The sequence below is a fragment of the Filicampus tigris genome, chromosome 7, assembly GCF_054856515.1.
Source record: "Filicampus tigris isolate MCC_2025a chromosome 7, RoL_Ftig_1.0, whole genome shotgun sequence".
NCBI lineage: Eukaryota > Metazoa > Chordata > Actinopteri > Syngnathiformes > Syngnathidae > Filicampus > Filicampus tigris.
In genome coordinates this window covers 6,739,302-6,763,842 of record NC_141223.1, presented here as the reverse complement: position 1 = coordinate 6,763,842, position 24,541 = coordinate 6,739,302, and the positions used below count along the sequence as shown (strand labels likewise).

At 38.4% G+C, this 24,541-nt stretch overlaps 3 protein-coding genes across 4 annotated transcripts; 2 read left to right on the top strand and 1 right to left on the bottom strand.

Annotated features, from left to right (window-relative positions):
- Window positions 1–89: 89 nt before the first annotated feature.
- tp53i13 (tumor protein p53 inducible protein 13) lies at window positions 90–7,405 on the bottom strand. Its single transcript, XM_086035947.1, has 10 exons — window positions 7,280–7,405; window positions 7,024–7,179; window positions 6,737–6,817; window positions 5,871–5,906; window positions 5,188–5,246; window positions 4,769–4,847; window positions 3,689–3,817; window positions 2,722–2,895; window positions 1,393–2,269; window positions 90–752 (listed from the first exon to the last, which is right to left on the bottom strand). Exons 2-10 carry the CDS (start codon window positions 7,126–7,128, stop codon window positions 646–648), a joined length of 1,647 nt encoding a protein of 548 aa, XP_085892073.1. The 5' UTR covers window positions 7,129–7,179; window positions 7,280–7,405; the 3' UTR covers window positions 90–645.
- A 1,405-nt stretch (window positions 7,406–8,810) lies between these two features.
- On the top strand, window positions 8,811–19,003 carry LOC147144585 (uncharacterized). Of its 2 annotated transcripts, none has more exons than XM_086036503.1 (24): window positions 8,811–8,918; window positions 9,405–9,547; window positions 9,627–9,728; window positions 10,670–10,759; window positions 12,252–12,348; window positions 12,717–12,757; window positions 12,921–12,977; window positions 13,874–13,993; window positions 14,088–14,180; window positions 14,291–14,437; window positions 14,986–15,016; window positions 15,094–15,143; window positions 15,242–15,284; window positions 15,366–15,475; window positions 15,566–15,658; window positions 15,890–16,009; window positions 16,092–16,202; window positions 16,396–16,491; window positions 16,614–16,703; window positions 16,831–16,917; window positions 16,988–17,041; window positions 17,155–17,238; window positions 17,744–17,842; window positions 18,337–19,003. In XM_086036503.1, exons 1-24 carry the CDS (start codon window positions 8,897–8,899, stop codon window positions 18,691–18,693), a joined length of 2,337 nt encoding a protein of 778 aa, XP_085892629.1. In that variant the 5' UTR covers window positions 8,811–8,896; the 3' UTR covers window positions 18,694–19,003. The 2 variants fall into 2 exon arrangements, with proteins under 2 accessions (XP_085892629.1, XP_085892628.1); XM_086036502.1 differs by having other exon boundaries at window positions 15,363–15,475.
- Window positions 19,004–20,881: 1,878 nt separating this feature from the next.
- LOC147144584 (uncharacterized) lies at window positions 20,882–22,914 on the top strand. The gene is made up of 4 exons (XM_086036908.1): window positions 20,882–21,038; window positions 21,158–21,240; window positions 21,515–21,712; window positions 22,230–22,914. Exons 1-4 carry the CDS (start codon window positions 21,017–21,019, stop codon window positions 22,233–22,235), a joined length of 309 nt encoding a protein of 102 aa, XP_085893034.1. The 5' UTR covers window positions 20,882–21,016; the 3' UTR covers window positions 22,236–22,914.
- The last annotated feature ends 1,627 nt before the right edge of the window (window positions 22,915–24,541 follow it).

Sequence of the window (24,541 nt, the reverse complement as noted above, 5' to 3'; positions counted from 1 at the left end):
TTGTGGGTTATAAGTTAAGCAGCAAAATGCACTCGTTTTTAGCCATCTCTGGGGACGGCCATTTTGTCTTCTGTCGACTGTAAATGACATCACAACTGCTCACGACGACCAATCACGGCTGACTTGTTTTCTGAATCTGAGCCGTGACTGGTCGTCATTTTCAGTCAACAGATGACAAAATGGCCGCCCCAGAGATGGCTAAAAATGAGCGCATTTTCCTGCATAGTTTATATTCCACAAACGCCAAATTAATCAGAATGCAGTGTTTCAACTAGTGGGTCTGCTGGGAACATATTCTTGAAAAAAATGTGTTTGGGTTGACTTCCGCTTTAACTTATCTTGCATACTAAACTATCAAACGTAAGAAATACAGATACGGTATGTTTTAAGAAAGGGATCAGGTAATAATAGTTATTGCACAAATGTATTCGATGCCAATGTAATAGAAAATATACTGTACAGCTTTGCTTTGAATTTTTCAGACCACGGTGGTTTTTCCTGATTGTGGCATTCACCAGCTGTCCCTTTTGTCGATGAGGCTGCCCTCATCTGCTTGTGCACACCACAGTTCCAACTAAAAGGTTCAAATGTACACTATCCTTGTGACTTGAACAAGTCCCCAAACACGGTGATTCCTTCATTTGTCTACATGTACTCGTCCGAGCTTGAGGAGCTGGGCAGGAGAGCACACTCTTGTCTTCGGCCTCTTTTCCGCCTCCTCTTTGTCATTTGCAGCCTTCTATGGATAACGTCTAGAAGACAAAAATCACACAAAGGACAGTTTTTGCAAAAATACAAAAAATGTGTCACCAAAATAGTCAAACGTGATCAGTTGAGGAATGGGAACTTTGGGAGCGGAGGACTATGGAAAACCATTCGAGCATTTATTTGATTTATCCAACTTAAGTACTGGATAAGTACTAGTCTAGTGACGAGAAAAGGTTTCATAAAGCACCTGTGATATTTTTTTACTCCTCTAGATGGTGGTCTTGGTTAAAGATAAAGGCTAGCTGGTATAGAAATTTAAAAAAAAATCACTGCCCCTTTAAACCAAGAGTAAAAAATGATTAAAAGTGCTTCATGAAGCTTCATTTGTCCTTTATGTACTTACTAAGTACACTCTGTTCTGAAAGAGCATACAGTACTAGTAAATGGACCTTAAGATATCAAGAATATCAAATAAATGTTAACATCTTAAGCTGAATATCGTGGATATTGAATCAATGCTCAAACAGCAAATAAAGAGTCCATTATTTGTGGAACTATGATATACCTGTATAATTGAACATCAGTAATAATTACACTCCAGAGAAGCGATACACTGCTGTCAAAATGAAATACTATCAGAAAATGTAAAACGGGGTGCTTTTTGATGTGCACTTGGTGACTAACCTGCCACGCTGTCGTAGTCTTGCTGTGGGTCGTGCCAGTACAGGCTGGGCATTGTCCTCCAGTGGCGGTAGAGGCGCGTGTGCAAAACAGACAGCGTGAGGAGAACCAGTAAGAAGCCCAGCGCCGCCGCGGCCCACACCGCCTCGTTGGACCTGGAGGTCCTCGGCAAGCCGCCGCCCACAAGAGTGGTTCGGCCCTCGGGGTCCTTGACGCAGTCGCACTGTTGTCCTGCCGCGCAAGTGTCACAGTTGTCGGCTTTGGCCGGGTCATTCACCCGCTTTGGTTGGATGTGTTTTGGAGGCACCGACTCATCTTGCCCCTTTATTAAGTGTGTGTCATCTTGCGCCAACTCTCTTTCTCTCAAATCTACTAATTCATTTTCCAGCGTTTGTCCATTTGCAGTGCCGCTGGGTTTAGCAGAGCTCCTCTGTTTCACTATTGCCCTTTTGGCTGCTGGCCAGCGTCGATCAGTTTCCGGAACATCGAGGAGTAACATCCTCTGCGTCGGCCCCGACGTGCTCGAACCAAAAAGGGTTGCGGGCCTGGATGGGAAATTCAGATTTGGGATCCTCATCGGAGATGCACCTTTCCTCAAATCAGACTGATTTGTGACAACTGCATTCCCTGGAGAATGTGTCCTTGGTCGGCGTGTGCTAGTGTTGTTTTTCAAGTTGGTCAAAACATTAGACAATTGAAATGTTCCATTTGCTCTCACGTCAGCATGTTTAGGTGCGAATGCAGCCCTTTTCTGCCTCTGCCTTGATTCCCCTTGAGGTTCTTTCCCATTTCTGTTCTTTGGGGGAGGAGCTTTCTCTGCCTTTATCTCTCCTTTCAGCCATGATGAGATTATCTGCTCACAGCACTGCCTCACAGGCTCCTGTGGATTTGGATACACAGATGAAAGTTTATGGGAATGGGAAAATGAAGCTTCATGAAGCACTTGATATTTTTTACTCCTCTAGATGGTGCTTTTGGTTTAAAGATAAAGGCTTGTGCAATGGACATTTATAACATTTCCACTGCCTCTTTAAACCAAGAGTGCCATCTAGTAGGGTCAAAAATGATCACATCATAAGTGCTTCATGAAGCTTCATTTGTCCATCACTATTACAAACAGCTCCCTTAGGTAATCCCCCCCGACCCCCAAGTCAGATTTTATAATAAGATGTGTGAATGGACAGATAGTTGTTTACACATAAAGCTGTGGTCAGAATAATAGAATCAGTAGATGGACGGATTTTCAGGTAGGAACACTTTTATATCTGAACTATACCTCTACATAATATCTGAATTATCAGAAGGATTTAAAAAAAATGTTCAAACTCAAACCTTGGGCTCTGTGCGTGTGCGTCCATGTTGCTTTGTTGCGTGTGTCAACAGGAAGTTGTATTTGCCGCTGATCTGAGTGCCCGAGGTCGTCGTGCTCTGCAGCCAATTGCAAACGTCTGAAGAGGCCGCAGTGGAAAGCTCCAATGTTCTCCCCCAAGACACCAAGGCTACAGGCTGAATACAGACATGACTACACTTAAGAGAATGGTTCTTCCATAAATTGGAAACCTTAGGAACAAATGAAAATAGCTATAGAACAGTGTAGAATACGCCACACTCCCGCACAGATAAACAACTTGTCTGCTGCAAGACAAAAATGCATGTTGTACTTCTCTAACACCGCACATGGTTTGTACTAGTCTTCTTGGCATAAACCATATATAAACATGGAGAAAATATGCTTCTACCGACTTTTTTTTTTTCTAGGAGCACAGTTGCCGCTAACTTAACTTTTGGGGGTACACATAGTAAATCTAACTTTTGGGGGTACACATAGTAAATCGACTGGTGGATTAAAATATTCACGTCCACTAATTTTCACTCTATTACTGCGTAGAGCAAAATTTAGTCATCAACAATAAACATTCAGTAATAATAATAATAACAAAAAAAAAATGCAAATTTACTGGTCGCACATGCGTAAGTAGATGAAAAATGTTCTTAAATTTTAGGCTCAAAATGCCACCGTTCCTCCCCTCACTTTCAAATAGTTCTTTGGCATCAAGATGGCAAAATTTGCCGCCAAAGCAATACTTTTGTATTAGAAGGGGCTTTGGCCTGAGTACAAAAATGAGAATAGGTGAGAATTTCAGCAGTTAACCGAGGATAAGTTTCAACATTAAAATTTGCGAACAATGAATCACAAATATGTGGGCATGATTATTATACAACCAATTCTTTGCAGCTGAGCAGTGACTGAATTGTGCTCCTTTCTCCCCGTGTTTCAGTCAGTGACTTGTTCCCTAACCATGGATTTGTTGAGATGTGGGTGAGGAGTGATGATGTAGTCGTGGAGACACGAGCGGGCCAAGGTGGACATCAGCGGACGCTCGCTGAAGGCTGCGCAGGGGTGGTAGAGCAATACGGCAGCTCCGTGCTGGTAGACACACAACAATTTAAACACAAATACTGTATATGAGACCAAATACAACAGTCTTGATATTAACATTATCAAGAGTATAAAATAAACTAGGGATCGACCGATTATTATTATCATTTTGACAAATATCAGCCATTTTTTAAAAATCTGATGGCCAATAATCAATTTAAAACTTCAAGGAACTATTCATGTCAATTTGCATTGAACTTTATAAGACATGCTGATGATCCTGGGAGATCCCTGAACTTTGATAGAATTTTACCAAAAAAATGTGTACTGTCAAAAATATATAATATTAAAAATCTCATTATGTAAATCTGGAAAAAAAAAGTTCAATAAACATATGCTTAAATACTTTTCAACAAAGTTAAGAATGTTTTATTTATTTTTTTATTTTGACGCCAATATTTTCCTTTTTGCCGAAAATGAATATCCAGATATCGGCTATCGGCCTCCTTGACTACCAATAATCGGTATCGGCCCTGGAAAAACAATATCGGTCTATCTTTAAAAGAAACGCAATGTAATCTTCTGTTTGTCAACTCCGTTTGCTTTAAATGATAGCACAAGGCGGTAGTGATGGGAAAATGAAGCTTCATGAGGCACCTGTGATCATTTTTGACTCCTCTAGATGGCACTCTTTGGTTTAACGATGCAGTGGAAATGTAACACATTTCCCTTGCACTAGCCTTTATCTTTAAACCAAGAGCACCATCTAGAGGAGTAACAAAGTGCTTCATGAAGCTTCATTTTCCCATCACTACAAGGCAGTTGATGCACTACCCAGGAATCTTGAGATAGATGGTTTGCAAACTGCTGCAACCCAAAACAGTTTCCCACTGTTCAAGCATACAATAAACCCACTTTATTTCTTCTTGGAATACAGGTAATGCAAAAAAAAAAAAAAAAGACAATTCAAAAATCCGTGTGAGGTTGAAAGTTACTCACACGCAGGTTATTAAGCCACCGTTGAGGAGGACAGTACAAGTACTCTCCACTCTGTGCTCCGACAGGCCGGAACGCACCGCTGCAATGCACACAGTACAGTCAAACAATTTGACAAACTATTTCGCTGTGATCATAAATCGTGCATGAAAGCTGAGAAATGCTTTAATTTGACTGAAGAACCAAAAGACAGACGAATAAAGGCCTGTAATGCATTTGAGCATATAATAATCCCTGGTTATGAGTATCTCATACATTAAGCGCTAGGAGAACATGCAAACTTCAGACAGGAAGGAGATTCGAACCACAAAACTGTGAAGCAGACGTGCCGCCACCTAAAATACGAGTACGTGTCATGTTCGACTTTCTCAGGATTAACACTGGGCAAACTGCATTGGCGTAACAATACTAACAATTGTTACCTGTTGGGGATGCTGTGGTGGTAGGAAATGGGTTCATTCATGCAGACCTGCCAGGCAAGCTGTTAAAAAAAAGTGGTGACATATAACCCACCTCCTAAGATTGTTTCTCAGCAAAAGAAAAAAAATGTTCCTGGGTCATGAAAAAAATACATTTATTTCTGTGTATTATATAAAAGTGTCAGAAATTAAGAAATAGCCTTTTTTTTGTTTGTTTGTTTGTTTATCGCATTATCATCTCTATAACTAATTGCCAAAGAATTTCATTCAATAAGTATTATAACGGATGAGATAAATTAATAAAATAAAATAAATAAACAGATAAACTGCATTTTCTCTTTCTTAACTGAATTTGAAAGAAGTACATTTGATCCGCAACGTAACAGGACTGTTAAGTACATCTGGTATTCAGTACAATACATAATTAATAAGAGTAACATTATTTTGAAGCGATCAAAACAGTCAGAAACTAAACATTAAGTGACTTTTGAAGAAATAAACGTAGTCTTTTGTTCATGATGACCTAAAACGTACTGTTGTTGACTTTTGGAAGAAGCCGTGTCACACTGCAGCACCAAAGGTCAGGGAACATTGAATGTATGCTGACGTTTTGTCACTGCAATCACTCCATTTAATGAAGGCAGCATGTTGGGTAAACATAGCGCTTGTTAAGAGTGTTTGCTCACCTCGGGATCATACACTGTGTCGACACTTGGGAGCCCCTGTGAAGAGCAAGGAAGGAAAAAATGACTAAAAGGTTGGGACAGCATCGTGAAAAGGGTTTACCACAAAAAAGAGTGAGATGGATAAAACATTTGGACTCTTCATTAGGAACACATGCATAATCATCCCTCCATTTGTGCTGCTGCCTATCCCAGCTGACTTTCCATAAGAAAATATATGCATGTCTCTGCGATACGCAAATTGCACGGGCCAATATCGCGATATCGCTATTTTTTCGATATATTGTGCAGCCCTAGTTACCAGGCAATGCTCATTAAGATGAGACTATACGGTATGATCTGCACAGGACAAACTTATATAAACCGTGTTCTTTTGGTTTAGCAATTCACTTTGCATTGACGCCCACTCATAGTTTTAACCGTATCAGGTTTGAAAGTGCAGCTGAAACCATTAGTACGCGCAGAGGATTTGAGAGACTTAATTCTATATAATATATTAAATCTATCTATCTATTGTTAAACGAATTATCAGTTATACTTCATCCATTCATCACAATTATTTGTGAGACCAATTATCAGTTATACTTCAATACACACAAAAACATCATGTTAGTGATGATATGAACACATATTTGCACCATAAACTTATCGTTCCCATGTGTGTAAGTCAATTTCAATGTGTTGATCAATTTATTTATGGCATACAGTCTGGGATCTTTTTATGTATTGGAACAAATATCAGTGCCAATATTTATATTTTGAAATACATCCTGTCATTGATAGAAATATCAAAGGCAGTGACACTGCTTACTATATACCTGTCATTTATTCAAAGGTACAGATTTGAGATCTGCCGTATCCATGGTTACCTGTATGGAGTCGAACCAAGCAGCAGGAGCAGGACAGCCCCAGTGGGTGGCATTTGTAGGAAGATCCCTTTCCACAAGATGCTGTACAAGGCAATTATCACGATATGACGTAGTCACACGTTACAACGAGCATCACCATTAAAGAACAATAGTAATAATTGTAATGTTAGAACATTACAATAATAATAATAATAATAAAAACAATAACAACAACAACGACAATAATAATAATAATAATAATAATAATAATAATAATAATAATAATAATAATAATAATAAATCCCAACCTTTCCATTGTCACAGTCAGGTCTCAGATACTCAGAGTCAACGTGCCGACCGAAACAGAACCACAGTGCGGCCAGCACGGTCACTGTGTGGCTCGGCATGCTCATCAGTCATCCAGGTGGGAGAAATAACGCCATGAAGTAGTCAGCCTACTGCAACTACGAAAAGAATGAAAGCACGTTTTGAAACTTCGAGACGCATGTGTCAAGAACAAAAGAGCGGTGCAATTTAAGTAAATAAAGGAATAAAAAAATATACCGTGCTTATCATGTTGACTCCCTTTACTTGATTTCAGACGACGGGCAACAGTCTGCACTTTATAACCCATACAAAGAAACGTACTGTATTTTGTTAAACTGAAAATAATATTACACAATTACAAACGTCAACAACGGAAGTACTCTCATATTTTCAAAGTATAACAACACTGTCGTAAATTAATATGATTATTTAATATCATGGTGCATTTTATTTATGTTTTATGTATTTATAGCACTATTATTTTATCGTCTATATTTGTATGAATAATTCAATCGAATTCCTGTTTTGTGCTAAACATGATCTTTCTTTATTCTGAAATTGGTTTGCAATTCCGGAGTCTTCTTAATTCAACTTGGTGACATCCGTTTAGCTGGCCGCTCATGTACGGAATGTGGAAGGAAACAAACTTTATGTTTTATCGTTCAAAAGCAGTTTAATTGTGAAAAACGCAACAGCTTTATCAAGTTACAGAAAATATAATACCTTGGGTATTCTCGTTTTATTACGATTTAATGTAGCACGTTGACAGCCTCAACAGCCCGTGGTTTTCTTAAATATACTCAATTTAAACCATGTCCTCTCTAGTAAGATAAATTTAATAAATTACTACTACTACTAGTAATGCTACTACTACTACTACTACTACTACTACTACTACTACTACTACTAATAATAATAATAATAATAATAATAATAATAATAATTATTATTATTATTATTATTTTTATTTTATGTTTATTTTTTGTATCATTATTACTGGCATAATGATAATGATTATTAAGAATATTGTTAAATAATAATAATCATTATTATTATTATCATTATTATTATTATTATTATCATAATAATAATCATTATTACTATTATTATTAAATATAGGAAAAAATAAAATGGCATTTTGATAACATCTACGTATTGGGCTGCAAGCGAAAAGATGCATAATTCTTGACATTGCGATTTGTTTCGTACATGTGTTTTAACGGATCGTGTTTGAGCTGCTTTAAATTTGTGATATTTGATATATGAATCTTTTATCCAACTGAAGCACAGGTACCGCCACCAGGGGTCATAACATCAGTTTGTGATTCACAAACTAGTTTGTTTGAGACGACCGGATGCGACGTCTATGCTCCAAATTACTTGCAACTTGCCTGTGTATCAGGTAGGAGTTATGTTTTGCTCCTTGCATAGTTAAGAATTCAAGTGTATTTTTTTTGGCGATTGAATATGCAGCCTTTCCTGTTTCAAACAGCTACAATCTTGTCACTAAGGGTCGTGGAACAAGCATTACCTGCTGGCACAGGTAAACGTTTTTACGGTTTTCAAAATAAAAGGACACACACATCATTTTATGCCTAAAACGCAAATCAGTAATGTTTTTAATGTATACGGAACCTACAGCCAGAGAGATACATGTTTCAGTTCGCTATGTATTAATTTCTTGATATTTTTAGAATATTAAAGCTCAACTCTGATTTATTTTGAAATTTATCTTGCCAGGCCGAACTTATCTCATACTTGATGACCCAACCCTGTCATTCATGTGGTGTACACTCACCTAAGTTATTGAACCTGGACTGAGGGTTCCTCGGCAGAGGAGAAGGGAGGACGTAAATGGAATTCTCTCTCACTCAAGGTTAGCTGATTCAATTGACATTCCTTCATCAGACAGTGTTTTTTACTAGCTCATACTTTGGTTACACAAGTAGGTAACATGTAATATTACGTAACTCTATTTTGAAATGAATCCAATACTATTTCAGGAGTAACGACGTTTTGTTACAGAGTTAGACAGGCCATTGGGCGTTTCATCTGTTATGAGGGGTGGGGCACTATAGATTATTCTCAAACTGTAATAAGGTCATTCTTGAGGTTTATTGCAAATGGCATGCGGAAGTTTCTCCCTTTCCGGAGAACAATTTGTTGATTTTAGCATTAAAAACTTAAAAAAGAGCTGTTTTGTATGTTGGTTAAAAGAACAGCTCTCAATTAAGGAGGTATGAAAATTGAGTAAAATGGGTATACTGTTTGCTAATTCTAACATCTGAACAATTGAAAATATTCATTCCAGAGTCAATCCGAATTGATGCTGATGTGACATGACCTATTGTTTGTTCCATAGCTCCTGGTGGAGCTGCAAGTGTAGAGGAACCAGTAGCCATCCCTCCTGGTCGTTTGGGGTCTCTCACTGAGGAAGTAGAGCCTGAAGAAATAGAGAATCGTGCCGATCACAGGAATCAACCTACAGAAATTGCAGATCGCCAGGTAAGTATTAATAAAGAGTCAGATGTCTTATTCCTTATTGTAACCAACAGTGACAAGTATGTGCCTTTTTCGTTGTCAGGCACCATACTCATATGACAGTTCTTCATCATCCTCCGACAGTGAGGATGACTGCAGGATGGAAAAGAAGAAGAAGAAACTGAAGAAGAAGAAGAAAAAGAAAGTATGTGACTAGAACATTCTTCCCTCCATCATGAAGGTTAGGTTTTTATAGACATTCTTAGGATTATTCCTAAACTACTCAACTGATTTAGACAAAATCTTGTGGAGTAGTAGTGGTACAAAGAAGAATACATTCAATTTTCAGCGAGGGTGGGGCGCAATTTGGGGACCTTCATTTGTCAATGAATAATGCCTGCATCTCAGTACAAAAAAAGAATTTAAAAAATACATGTATTACAATGGAGACTTAGTGATTTTGAAATATAAGTATTACCGCAAATAGTTGATGAAGACACATTTTTGCATGTAACAGGCCTGTCAACCCCGGGCTGTGCTGACAGTCGGAAACGCTAACGGACACTCAGGATTAGAGCCGAAATGGGCAAGACAAGATCGGTCTAACAAAAAACGAGTTTTTAATTTTTTTTTTTCCCCCATAAAAAAATTGTTATACGGCGTACACAATTTGAAATGATCAAAAAAACGTATAAAATACGGGGGAAAACGTATAAGTTGACAGGTATGATGTAAGTAGGCCTTATAAGAAAAAATAGAAGCGATAGCTTATCAACATATAATCATAACATCACTTTTAAAATGAAAAATTATTTTACGAGGCAGTAGCTTAAGCCTTTTACAGCTTCTTCAGGGTGTGCCATACCCGGGAACAAGTACATACACTCCTGGCTGCACTCGCCTAAACTGGTCAGGCTTATGATTGTGTTTGCAGGAACTCGACCAATTGCACTTTGTTATGGGCACAATAGGCTGTCTACATAGCTGCAATGGGTGGACGTATGCCTGTTTGTGTGTTTGCCAAGTGCTTGAAGAGCCCTTCCCTTTTTTACACTTTACAGCAATGACAAAGATCTAATTTACGTTGACAAAGACCTAAACAAATAAACCTGTTTAAGAAAAAAAACCACAACTCTCTTTTTACAGGATTCCAGTTCCCCCTCCTCCTCTTCCTCCTCTTCCTCCTCTTCCTCCTCTTCCTCCTCTTCCAGCAGCTCTTCAGGCAGTGATAGTGAGGTAAGTTAGATCATCTGCATGTTCAAATATTGCTTCAGCATGTCTGCCACTAGACGTTGTCATCACACGTTGTTCAGAAGCAAACCGTTTCCCCTCCAGCCAAGTTAGCAAAAATAACATCTTTGCAGAAATCAATTGAAAATCCTCTGCCATGTGCATAGCTCTCATTAAATCCAATCTATTGTACACTTGAGATGAATGAACATGTGTGGTTTATTGACTTGACAAGTCAGCTATTCTAAATTCACATTCAGCTTTTGAACACCTTTATTATTAAACAAAAAAAGGTGATGTCTTAAAGTGGAAACCCAAAAGAATATGTTCCCAGCAGGCCCACCAGTTGAAACACAGCATTCTGATTAAAATTACGTTCGTGGAATATAAAGCAAAATCCACCCCATTTTAGCCATCTCAGGGGGCGGCCATTTTGTCACTTCTTTTGACTGAAAATGACATCAGAATTGCTCAGGGCTCAGGTAACGACCAATCACGGCTCACCTTCAGAAAACAAGTCAGCTGTGATTGGTCCTTACTTGAGCCCTGAGCAGTTGTGATGTCATTTTCAGTTGACAGAAATGACAAAATGGCCGCGCCCAGAGATGGCTAGAACCGGGTGGGTTTAACTCTTATTCCACAAACGCAATATTTATCAGAATGCCTTGTTTCAACTAGCGGTCTTACATAGAACATATTCAACATAATCTCTAAAAATTATGTTTGGGTTGACTTTCGCTTCAAGGGAGCTTGTCATAAGGAAAAAAAAAAGTGTAGACAGAGCTTCCCACCCCACGCAGGTGTTTGTGTATGTTTGGGGCTGCAGTGCTAAATCATTGCATTCCAGAAAGGTTGTATTGCCTCAAGGTTTGCATTGCTTTGACTGTGAAGCATTAAAGTATGGGAAACTGGGCGGAGGAGCAAAGGTCCTGCATCTGCGTGAAGGAATATCTGATTGAAGGCAGGGCACACACACCCATTTGGAATGTATGAAGCAGACATGTTGGAACAATAACAATGAACTGGTTTCCAAGCCTTTTCTTTTTTTTTTTTTTTTTTTTGAGCACCCCAGATTGAACAAGATTGGTGCTCATTTACATGCCGCCATACTTAAGCGTTATCATGCATTCAATTGACGTGACTGCATGCATGCTATTTCATGCATGCAAAAAAAAATGATGGTAAAATGTTAGTAATCTGGTATGTAACGTCTGACTATGGTATTATCATGGCAGGTGAAGCAAGGACAATAATAACCAGTTGTTAACCCTTCATAGAGTAGTTATTGAACAACTTGAAAATTCAAAATTTCAAACGTCTGACAATGCTTTTAATTTGAAGTAATTTACTTAAAAAAAACATCACATAATCTTACTTCATCTGTTTGGAATACGGTAGTTTACTAACGCTCCTGTTTCTTTGCTAAATTGTGTGTTGATTGGTATAGATACATAGCTAGATATACTTTGTATCATTATAATGCGTTACTATCTTGTAGGACGACAAGAAAAAGAAAAAGAAGAAAAAGGAGAAGAAGAAGAAGAAGAAAGTGGTGAATGAGTACATGTGGGACAGGTTGATCATAGCACCGACTGGTAGGTAAAATATTTTGTCCTGGGAGATACATGTACAGTATTTCCCCAAGTCTTGTGCTTTGTCTTAATAAAAGGAATTTTTGCATATACTGTAGTCCGACCTTGAGTACTGCAAGTACATAAACATTTCGATTGTTCTTTAAGAGGTAGTGGTTTGGCTGCACTGACTTCAAACCTGAAGTTGTTCATCCTTTCCATTCTTCCAATTATAACGCTCCAAGAGTTTGTTCCAAATCTATACGATTCATTTACCACAAAGTCACGTAATAGGCTCACCAGCAGACTTAGCGAACATTAAATGATAATCATTAGCAGTGATGTTTTTTTCCACAAAGGTTAATTGGCCACGTTGATCTGTGTTTATTTAGATGAACAAATGGAACTTCACGGGGACTCAGCGTTAAAGCGGGTGAGAAAGATAAATTACTTTTATTTTAAACATTCCCATTTTGATATGGGATCATAGTGAATTGCTACATTTAAAAAAAAAAAGTCATCTGAATCAACTTTTTAGAGAATCATAAATCTGGACCATTATATGAGATTTTCCCATTTCTTCTGGCTTGTTTCAGGTTTCCAATTTATCCGATGATGACAATAACAATGAAGAGAGGAAGAAAAAGAACAAGGTATATTTTAGCTTTTAGGCACGCTCAATGACTGGAGTAATGTATTTGATGGTGTCGCATGTGTTGATGCATTTTCCTGAGATATTCGTAAAACGTTTCATTGTGTCTCAGCTCGTGCATACGCTTGCATCATATGGCATTGCTGATAAACTGCTTGGATGGCTTCAGGCACACCTCTTTAGGCAGAAACAGTTTGTCACAGTTGAAAATAGAAATTTAAAATGTATAATGAGTCACATCTGGTGTACCTCAAGGGTCCGTATTTGGCCCTAAGCTTTTTCTTCCTTTTGTCATTGATCTAATTGCACAACTGCAATTTTTTTTTGCGTTAAGCTCTTTGCAGATGATGACAAACTTTATGACTATTTTAGTTGTTTTGATGATGTCACTGACTTAATCCAGTCTGATTTGGACGCAGTAACAAGCAGTTGCAAATAGCAGCCGAAAAAGGTTTGGTTGTGCATTATGGCTATGTTAACCCAAAAAGGGATTTTCAAGTAGGTGGCATAATAGTCACTTGCAATAATGTGGGGATAGACTCATATGGAACTTTTACATTTTCCCACCATTTTTATCAGTAGCAAAGAGAGGCTTTCTAAAGGTTAGTATTATTTTTGCTAATTTCCACAACCGTAACGTTGAGGTTTTTGTGAAGTTCTTTAAAGATTTTGTCAGACTCGGGTTGGAATACACAACTGCGGTATGGTATATTTGTGATTCTTGTTTGATGTTGCTGATTGTCTATTTGTTGGCTAACAATGACATTCATGAATTAATCAACATGTGCATAATGTAGCTCAATATAAAAATGTCCTATCAACATTTAATACAAAAAATGAACTTGTGTTTCAACAAATGCATTTCATTGAAACGGCTTTTCCACCCTTGGTTCCCAGGATTCCTCTTCATCTGACAGCTCTTCCTCAGACAGTGATGAAAAGAAGAAGAAAAAGAAGAAAGACAAGAAGAAGAAAAAGAAGAAAGACAAGAAGAAGAAAAAGAAGAAAGACAAGAAGGTACAGATATGTCAACACATGTATTATTTGGGAAACAAATTGAAAATAGTGTGTTAACATCAATTAATATTTATATTCTTCTTTTACTTCACAGGATTCCTCATCCTCTTCTTCTGACAGTTCTTCCTCTGATAGTGAAGATGAAAAGAAAAAGAAGAAGAAGAAGAAGAAGAAGAAAAAGAAAAAGGTGGCGTGATTAGGATATGCGTAATTGAGTCGTATCTGTCTATTTTATGAATCATGGAAGTAAATAAAAATCTGGGCTTATCGGTAATTGTTCAATTTCGTCTTTCACAGGATTCCAGTTCCTCCTCCTCCTCCTCCTCCTCCTCTTCATCTTCCTCCTCCTCTTCCTCTTCCTCCTCCTCTTCTTCCTCCTCCGACAGCGATGATGACAAGAAAAAGAAAAAGAAGAAAAAGGATAAAAAGAAGGATAAGAAAAAGGTACGTTAATTTTGGTGTTTTCCTCACGTGTGTAAAAAATGCTTACGTTTGTGAATTCACTCCTACTTATTAACGTGCACCGACAGGGCACCACCTAAGGTGTAGGCTACAGCAGATCATCAACAAAAGCTGCGTCAAAATGTAATTTGAAGGAATAATAATCACGATAATAAAGATGAGACTCGGCTGAATTTTGCTTTTTGCCTTATGTTAGTGTGTCACTTGTATTATGCTCTGTGAAAATAAGGGTGGAATGTTCAATGTTGTTAAATATTCCAATACCATATAAACAAAAACACAAGTCTGAGATTTGCATTTTGACCTGGATCCACACTAACATTTAACATTTCTTCCTTTGGACATTCTCAGCCCATACGCTTTATAGTATTTAGCTATGGGAGGGGCAAAATACAAAATCACATCTAACTATGACAAACTGTAAGCATACAGTATGCTGTATGTATATTGTGACCATTAAAACACAAATTCATATATTGATGAATTTTTTTGATTGTGAATTGAAGAAAAATGTTGATTGTAATACACAGGATGAAGCGCAAGAATCACTGTCACCAGCGGGTGAGTGTGACCACTTTTGATACTAACAATCAATGCAACCTAATTTTCCTTCATGTTCACATTGTGGTTCTCCGCAGGAGTTGATATTGCACAGAAAACTTCTGTGGGAGATAATTATGATGACAAGGTGACAACACACTCACATGAACATGATGTACAACATGACACTCGTCTAAACAGATAAACATGGCTTCTTTTTTTTTTTAATTTCTTTTTTTTTTATAGTATAAAGCAGCAGAGGATCCACCTGCTACCTACTTACCGAGTGGTAAGTGTGAATTTCAGCACATGAAGTAGCAGTTCAAGTTTTTGTACAGGTCAGGGATGTAATTCTAACTCTTGGAAGCAGAGGCGTTGCCAGGCAGTACCGAAGCGGGCCACCTGAGTGATGATGAGGGAGAGGGAGGGGATGAGAAGGAGATGAAGAAGAAAAAGAAGCTGAAAAAGAAGAAGGAAAAGGTGATCATAGTGCGCACATGTTGATGAAAAGAGCTAAATCAAGCATCAAACGAGCCTCTTACTGATGTTTTTTTTTTTTTTTCTCAATAGCATTCTGGTTCATCTTCGGACAGTGATGATGATGAAAAAGACAAGAAGAAGAAGAAGAAAAAGAAGAAGAAGAAGAAGAAGAAGAAAAAGAAGGTACACTCTAAACCAAATTTGGGTTTGGGGTTATCTATTGAACCCAAAAGGTTGAGGCGATTGGGTCGTTTTGTACAAAGCAAGCTAATTTTTGGGTTATTTTGTGGGTTATTCATTTGACCCTTTATGTTTTGCATGTTTATACGACGTGAGTAAAATGTTGTAACGTCATAGAATCCTATTGTTGCTAACTGCTATCAATAAATGATTTGTCTTTCATTTCACGAATAGGATTCTTCCAGTTCCTGCTCTTCTTCGTCTTCTGATAGCTCTTCCTCAGAAAGTGATGATGAAAAGAAGAAAAAGAAGAAGAAGAAGAAGAAGAAGAAGAAGAAAAAGAAGAAGAGAAAGGTGTGTCATTCTTCTAATACCTATTTTATGTACTGTTAGGTTGGTTTATTATACTGATTTTGCACTTAAACTGTCCTGATAGGATTCCAGTTCTTCGTCGTCGTCATCGTCATCCTCTTCCTCTGACAGTGACGATGACAAGAAGAAAAAGAAGAAGAAGAAGAAGAAGAAGAAGAAAAAGAAGAAGAAGAAGGTTTGCTTTTGTACCTCTTGAATTATCCAATACAGTTTTTGCATGTGTGCTGTTAATTTTGTAGCCACTGTTTTCTGACATCCTCTCTGTCGCTCCCTGGCTTGACTTTGATTGTCTTGGTAATGTTGCGGCAATGTCTTTTTGTTCAGTTTCTTTTGTAAATAAAGTGCGTTTCTAAAAATTATCCTTACAGGACTCCAGTTCTTCTTCCTCCTCTTCCTCCTCTGACAGTGATGATGAAAAGAAAAAGAAGAAGAAGAAGAAGTTGAAGAAGAAGAAGAAAAAGAAGGTTTGCTGTTTTTTTATTTATTTATTTATTTTTTTTTTTTTATACTTGTTGTATAATCCAGGACAGTGTTTGTGTAGTCAGTCGTCACAATGTTTTGTATTATTCTCCCAATTTCTGAACAGGACTCCAGTTCTTCCTCTTCCTCCTCTTCATCTGACAGTGACGATGGCAAGAAGAAAAAGAAGAAGAAAAAGAAGAAGAAAAAGAAGAAGGTAAATAAACATGCATTATTCTATTAAATGGGGTCCCCTGGAATACATAAGCAATTGTTTTTTAATACATATTTACAGCGGGTTTTAATCACCCCGTGGATTTATGTTGTATTTACTTTGTCATTAGAAGGCCAGCTCTTCTGATGATAGCTCTTCCTCCTCCTCCTCTTCCTCCTCCTCCTCCTCCTCCTCCGACGATAGTGACAGTGACAAGGTGAGATAATGCACTATTCGCAATTATATTGATATTTTTTCAGAACTCAAATCACAAATCCTTTCTTTAGAAAAAGAAGAAAAAGAAGAAAAAGGACAAGAAGAAAAAGAAAGACAAGAAAAAAGTAAGGATAAGGGCGATATGTTGCCTCTCGCAAACGTTAAACTGATATTTATCCTGTGGAAATGGAAAAAAACTCTGCCGGGCGCTAACCAAATTGTTGTACTTGCATCCAAGCATTCGGATAGTTCTGGTAGTGATAAGAAGAAAAAGAAGAAAGACAAGAAGAAGAAAAAGAAGAAAGACAAGAAGAAGAAGAAGGTCGGTTCATTGAGTGTAGTCATTGGCTCACTCACCTGACCCACTCACAGTAACACTGAATGGTGTCTATATGTCTCTATACAGTATGTGCTGTGATTAAACGGCGGCCATTCTAGGGTGTTGTCTGCATTTTTCCTGAGATACAATAATGATCATTAGTAAATAATAATAAAATAAAAAATACAAATTCAGTGGGTGTTTATGCACTCTAAAAACAGTTGGGTTAAAAAGAACACAATTTGGGGTCAAAAATGAACCGATACACTAATTGGGTCAATTTGACCCACCATTTAGTGTTTTTTTGGGCTTGTTTTCTACAAAATTACCCATTTTTTGGTGTTGTTTTCTGTAAAAACAACTCAGAAAGTTGGGTCAAATTGACCCAAGTAGTGGATTGGTCCATTGTTTACCCCAATTTGTGTTATTTTTAACCAACTGTTTTTAGTGTGTGGATTGAGTGCTTCTGCTTTCTTTTGCAATCTTTGTCATGTTTGAATATGTCCAGGACTCAAGCTCCAGTTCATCAAGTTCCAGTTCCTCAAGTTCCAGTGACAGTGACAAAGAAAACAAAAAGGCCAAGAAAGACAAGAAGAAAAAGGAGAAGGCAAGTCATGGAATGGCAACATGCTCATATCACTGCATTTCCTTCTGTAAGCCAGGCTGACATAAAGCAGACGCCCCCTTATTTATAGAAACGATTATTTGATATTGCCAAAGTCAGGTCCATAAATATTGGGACACCAACACATTTTTTGGACTCTAATCGCTCCCACAATGGATTTGAAAGGAAACGTGAGCTTAACCAAGTCCCTCGGCAGCCATACATGCCCACCTGGCCATGGAATATCGGAGCAGCCAATTGCCCCATTACTTTTGCTCACCTAAAAAGTTGGAGTCATCGAAATGGTTGTAGTTCCTACACTGTTCACCTGATTTGGGGGTAAATAGCCTCAAATTAAAGCTGAATGTCTTCAGTTAAAGCACATCTTGTTTGTTTCATTTCAAATACATTGTGGTGGCGTTTGGAGCCAAAAGCATGACGATTATGTCGATGTCCCTATATTTCATCATATCATTTCTTCCTCCTTTTCCTCGCAGAAAATTCCTGCTGCTGAGCAAAGCGGCGATCCACAAGTGCACCTGTCAGACCCGGGTGTGAGTGGATACTCGTCATTTAGCAGGACCACCAAGCCCGGTGGCGGTCCCGTGGTCGCCTTTCCATTGCTTCCCTCCAAACCCGTTGTAAACCTGGACCCTCTGAACCCTCCGCTTCCCTCACTCTCCAATCCACCAATGTCCACAACTGTGGGCGGAGATCGGGTACCCGTTCGCAGACCCTTAAGCCCCATGGAGTCATTGATGGGGAGTACATTTCGGTACAGGGACGCAGGGGGCCGTTCCACATCACACCTCGGCTCTACTAGTCTATACAGAGGCCAGAGGTCTTACAAGTGATGAGATGTCCAAACTATTCCCGGATTTGTTCTTTACAGAAGGGGAAGTTGAAGAGTGCTTGACAATTCACCCCGTGACAGTTTGACAGTTCGATAAGACGTCTAATTATACTGAATCAAAGGAAATGTGTGTTTGGTTGGGAATCGTTGCGCCGTAGAAAAAAACCCCCACAATCTTTGTATGGAAAATGATATATATATATATATATATATATATATATATATATATATATATACACACACACACACATATATACACACACATCGAATAATTCAATGTTTTCTTCAGGGAATAAAACAACAAGACTATATATTGTGCGTCTGTGATTATCATTCAGTATAATACTGTATAGAAACAGTGTAATGGTTCAGGACAGGTTCACAAGACTCCTCATCATTTTCATCAAAAAGGTTGTGTGATTAGGATGTGCTTAACTCATTCACTGCCATTGACGGATTTACTTGTCTTCTCACAGTCCAGCCATTTAATCTCAGGAATTTATTTATTGTTTTTTCAAATTTTTTCAAACGTTAGAGTTAAAGAGGGTCTGAAAATGTCTGGCAGGGAATGAGTTAATTGGCGTAAAAGAAAAGAAAAAATACAAAGCCATTAGCTATTTTAGAAAAGGGCACTTTGGCACAAGTACAACCCTGCCTGGACTGGGCCAGTAATGGAACACACACATTATCTCCATTCAACATGGAGCCATAATGTAACTACATAAAAAAAATCTGTAATCCAGCTATAGAGGTCTGAGGTCTCTTTATGCACTACACCCTGACGTGACGTTATCAGTTTTGAACGGTGCAGGTTATCCTTTTCCTGGTTAGGTGACATAGGCCATAGGCTTGCCTAAACAGCAGAAATGAACATTGCTGTGTCCCAATGTACACATCGTCATCATTGCACACAGCTGTTTTAAGTTACCACGGATTTCCCAGAACTCAGAAAGCACTTGGCTCGTAAGTATTTGTCGTGAAAAGTTCAATGTCACATCACACACGCCAAGGTTTATAGTCTGCACTTCGACCTGGTACAAATTATTCACCTGAAAACGCCAAGGGAAGAAAAATACTACAGAAAGGCACCAATATACTTTTCTGGAATGGCAGTGCATGAAAATCTTCAATTGAAATACACTCTTTAAAGAATGCGATCAAAGATCTGAATATTAACGCGACATTTGGACAACAAAGATTCGCCGGATCAATCGATATTCTGATAGGGAAACAAATACCCGTAACGTCATGTATAGGCCATGTTTGTGACCATATAATATGCACAGTAAACTAATCAGTTACTGTTATGTTCCCATAGTTTGACTGAACCATCCGAGCCAAGAATGATTTGAGCTGGAATAAATCAGTAACAGTAAATTCCAATGTTATGAACAATACGTACTGCATGATAATGCTATAGCAGTGACGACAAATCTCACATTGTTGTATGTATTAGACCTACAGTATTAGTGTCTCATTACTTTAAAGCAGGAGTCACCAACTCCGATCCTTGAGGCCACTTTCATGCATGTTTTAGAAGTTTCCCACCTGCAATACACCTGATTCAAATGATTGGGATCGTGATCAGGCCCCTGCAGTATTCAATGATGAGCTGAGCATATGGATCAGGTGTATTGCAGGTGGGAAACTTCTAAAACATGCATGTTTTTGAATGAGTATATATACATATATATATATATATATATATATATATATATATATATATATATATATATATATATATATATATATATATATATATATATACATATATATATATATATATATATATATTGCGTTGCCACTGTTGACTGAAAATGACCTCACAGTGGCTAAGAGCTCAGATACCGACCAATCATGGCTTAGCTTCAGAAAACAGGTGAACCGTGATTGGTTGTTACCACAGCCTTGAGCAACTGTGATGTGATGACAGAAGTCACAAAATGGCCGGCCCCTGAGATGGCTAAAAACGGGTGATTTTTGTTGCTTAACTCATATTCCACAAACACAATATTAATCAGAATGTCATGTTTAGACTAGTGAAAGCAAAAGTCGGAGAAAACAACAATGTGTTCACTTTACAGTGTTCACTGCTGCTTCAAAGTACTGTACTACATTGCACAACAAAACACAATTGTTCAAATGAGTCCTGTATAACTCCTCCCACTTGTTTGCGTTCCGGGATAAGGCTTCTGGTTCCACAGCTGGAGGTGTGGCTTGGTTGAGTCACGTGCTTTGAGGTGCGGTTGGTTTATTGACGTTCCTTCTCCACTTCTGTGCTTTTCGTTTGCTGTCGTCGTTGTTTGGACCAGCACAGCGGCACGATGAGTTTCAATCTTAGTGATGGTAAGATTTTTGTCACCTAATACGAGATAATTTCACCTGTCCCTTGCACGCTCAGCATAAACTTTGAATGACGTTAATTGACATATGCTGACTTTATATTTGCTTGTTTTTATTTACAGCGATGGGTGAGGAAAAGATGACAAAGACAGAGGCAAAAACAGACGAGATCAGCTGGCCTTGGAGTAAGAAGAGTGACGATAAGGTACTTTATTGAAGTAAAAATAAAACTATATCTATACAGGTACAAGTGACGTAACGATTAATGTATCATTATTTAGATTTATTTGATTCGTTTTCTTACTGCCTTTTATAGCTATAGCTATAATATAGGTATAGCTATAAGGATGAGTTTGTCACTGCCTCACCTGTGCTGTACTTAACCACCCTTGAGACTTAGAAACTGAAGAATGCTAACAAGATGATGTAAGACTTAAATTGAGGTGAAACCTCTGAAATTGAAATTTGCATAATTCTAGAGTGGCAGCAAGGCCAAATCTGGTGACAAGTCTAAGTCATCGGATGGAAAGAAGAAAAGTAAGGATGGAAAGAGTAGTGAGCATAAGGACGGAAAGAAAAAAGAACCGAAGGATGGAAAGAAAAAGGAACATAAGGATGGGAACAGGTCAAACACTTCCAGCTCCTCCTCTTCCTCCAGCAGCAGCAGCAGCGATGAGGTGAGTTTGTATCTTTGCAAGAACATGTTCATTTCATTTTGAAGATATTTGAAACAAAGAGAATACTGCTCAACACTCGGAACATACCTGTCACACCTTGTTTCGTCTTACTGCTGTGCAGCCACAACAGGTCTCACCTGCTGTGCCACTTTGAACCCGCATAACACAACACACCCTCCTCTTGCTATCTGTGTTCTGTGACTGTTTGCACCATGTTCTGCAGCCTTTCTTACAGTTAATCAGTGCACTTCCCCGTGAGTCATTTTTGTGTGAGCATGATGATACAACAGGGTGTGAGGGAAAACAAACTGGTCAGCTATCCAAGACACATTGTCTAATAAGACTTAATGAGATGTCACTGCTCCGCATTGGGGTGCAGGAAGTGGGGGTGTTGTTAGCGGCCACTGCTGCTGCACTAATTTATATAATATAGGAGCTGTGGCACTTAAGATGTACAGGTACTTTGATAAATCATCTTCTTTTCCTGTAGTAAGTATTGTCCTTTTTGTCATTCCAGGGCTGATGCTTCTTGAGGGTCAAATCTGGTGTGTGGATAGTATGTGTGTGTGTGTGTATAAATGCAATTTAACTAAAGTCTGTCATCAGTAACACATTGGTCTGGTGTAAACCAACCTTCAATCTCAGGGCAGTCAAGGATCTGACAGACACCATGACTGTAAGCGCTGTTTTGATTTCACCACGAGGTGGCATTGTTTCCTCCATCCATCCATTATCGATCCCGCTTTCATCACAAGGGTCGCAGGGCGTGCTGGAGTCTATCCCAGCTGTCTTCGGGCAGTAGGCGGGGGACACCCTGAATTGGTTGCCAGCCAATCGCAGGGCACACAGAGACAAACATCCGCACTCACAATCACACCAAGGGGCAATTTAGAGAGTCCAGTCAAATTACCATGCATGTTTTTGGAATGTGGGGGTAAACCGGAATACCCGGAGAAATCCCACGCAGGCACGGGGAGAACATGCAAACTCCACACAGGGAGGCCAGAGCCGGGATAGAACCCACGACCTGCTAACCAGTCGACCACCGTGCCGCCGGCATTGTTTCCTCTTCTTTCTTTTTTTTTTTTTTTTTTGTCACTCAGAAGACTGTAATCCATCGTAATTTTATCCAATTAGATATTTGCATTTATGAGATTAAATAAACGAAAATAAAATAAAAATGTTTGTCCAGTTATTTAAAATGCCTGCGTTTTTTTCTCTCTCTTTTAAACTAAATCTGCAGACCAATAGGTCTTTTGAATCTACCATGTGGAGTAATGAAAATGAAAGAAATTTAAACTCTTTGCTCATGATTAATATGAAATATGTACTATAAAAAAAAAACAGTATTGCTGGGTGTCCCTCATTAAGTGGAACATATCCCAACAGACTGTGGGACAAAAGGCATGTTACTGTATACCCTAGACTAGTTGCCAGCCAATCACAGGACACATCTAGACAAACCACCATTTACACTCACATTCCCACCTGTGGACGATTTGGACCAGGGGTCACCAACATGGTGCCTGTCACCATTTTTCCTTCAAGGACCACATGAGTAGCCTGGGGGCCTGCCTGTTCTAAAAATAGCTCACAGGTGGTGGGACATTGTGATTTCCTTGGAATGTCCAGCTGATGGTTTGAAAATGTAAACACTTGCAGAGATTTATGAAAATGAAGTGTTGCATATTGACAGTTAATTGACTCTTAACTTTTAAAATCATTGTTGACAAATATTAGGATAGAAAAAATGTAGATGACTAATATCTTCGCATAGTTTCATATATTAATCACATGTAATTAAAGATCAGTTGAGCAAATTTGTTGTTTTAAAAAAAAGTGTATCAAAATGGTAGTGATTTGCATTCTGTCAGTGCCGCTGAAGTACGTGAACCTAACATGCATGTTTTTGGACTGTGGGAGGAAGCTGGAGAACCCCGAGAAAAAACCCACAAGCAAGGGGAAATCATCAGGTTAGTCAATACAATCTACCATATGTGCTAATATGTTAATAGTAAGGATTTGGTCTGAAATCAATAGCTCTGCACAAAGGAAGCATTATTGTTGCCCATTTATTGATTTATGATATTTTATTAAGTTAGCAATTACATCATTTAAATTGGCAGATTTGTCAAGCTAAAGTATTTAATGAAGGCATGTGCTCATTATGATGATGAGCTAGCAACATATGCTATGAAACAGAGTTCACGAGGAGTATGCATCTGTGTCCTTTTGGCTCAGTCTTGCTACCAGACTTTCATGTAGCGCCCCAGTAACCACGATTCAAATTATGGTTTGTTCCACTGCGTTTGTGTACCGCTACTGTGTGAAGCTAGTGACGCAACGCTATTGTGCCCAGAGAAATCACATTGTTTTGTTTGCCTTTGCCTTCATCATTTTATTTTCTGATATCACCATCACTGACATAAAAATCTTGTTCAAAACTTTCCCAAGCAACTTCCAGGAGCCAAGAATCAAACCCAGAACCTCAGAACACTGTGTTTTGCTGAAAAAAAGGCGTATTTGTTGTGTGTTGAAACAAGACGTATCACACATCCTGTGATGTACAAAACATATGAGAATGATGTCCACTTATTCTCGAGGTTGGTGAGTATGAAGTGAATGATTCAATGATGAGCAGTTTTTTTTTACACAACAGAAATACTGAAGGCAACGGTGAGTGTGAGATTTAGCAAAATTGTACAAAGTATGAATATTTCATCTGTCATCAGGGCTCCACCTTCGTTAGACTGCAACTACAAAAGTACATAAATACACAGTAATTACAAGCGGTTATATAAAATATTAGAAATACTTCTCAGGAAGTTT

Bases quoted from the DNA above. Each gene is read 5' to 3' on its own strand.
- tp53i13 (XM_086035947.1), bottom strand. From the start codon at position 7,128: ATGAGCATGCCGAGCCACACAGTGACCGTGCTGGCCGCACTGTGGTTC. The intron at 3,818-4,768 runs GTGAGTAACTTT...TGTGTCTACCAG, and splicing joins GGTGGCTTAATAACCTGCGT to CACGGAGCTGCCGTATTGCT. The intron at 753-1,392 runs GTTAGTCACCAA...TTTGTCTTCTAG, and splicing joins AGACTACGACAGCGTGGCAG to ACGTTATCCATAGAAGGCTG.
- LOC147144584 (XM_086036908.1), top strand. From the start codon at position 21,017: ATGAGTTTCAATCTTAGTGATG. The intron at 21,039-21,157 runs GTAAGATTTTTG...TTTTATTTACAG, and splicing joins GAGTTTCAATCTTAGTGATG to CGATGGGTGAGGAAAAGATG. The intron at 21,241-21,514 runs GTACTTTATTGA...GCATAATTCTAG, and splicing joins GTAAGAAGAGTGACGATAAG to AGTGGCAGCAAGGCCAAATC.
- LOC147144585 (XM_086036502.1), top strand. From the start codon at position 8,897: ATGGAATTCTCTCTCACTCAAG. The intron at 10,760-12,251 runs GTAAGTTAGATC...ACTATCTTGTAG, and splicing joins CTTCAGGCAGTGATAGTGAG to GACGACAAGAAAAAGAAAAA. The intron at 14,181-14,290 runs GTGGCGTGATTA...CGTCTTTCACAG, and splicing joins AGAAGAAGAAAAAGAAAAAG to GATTCCAGTTCCTCCTCCTC.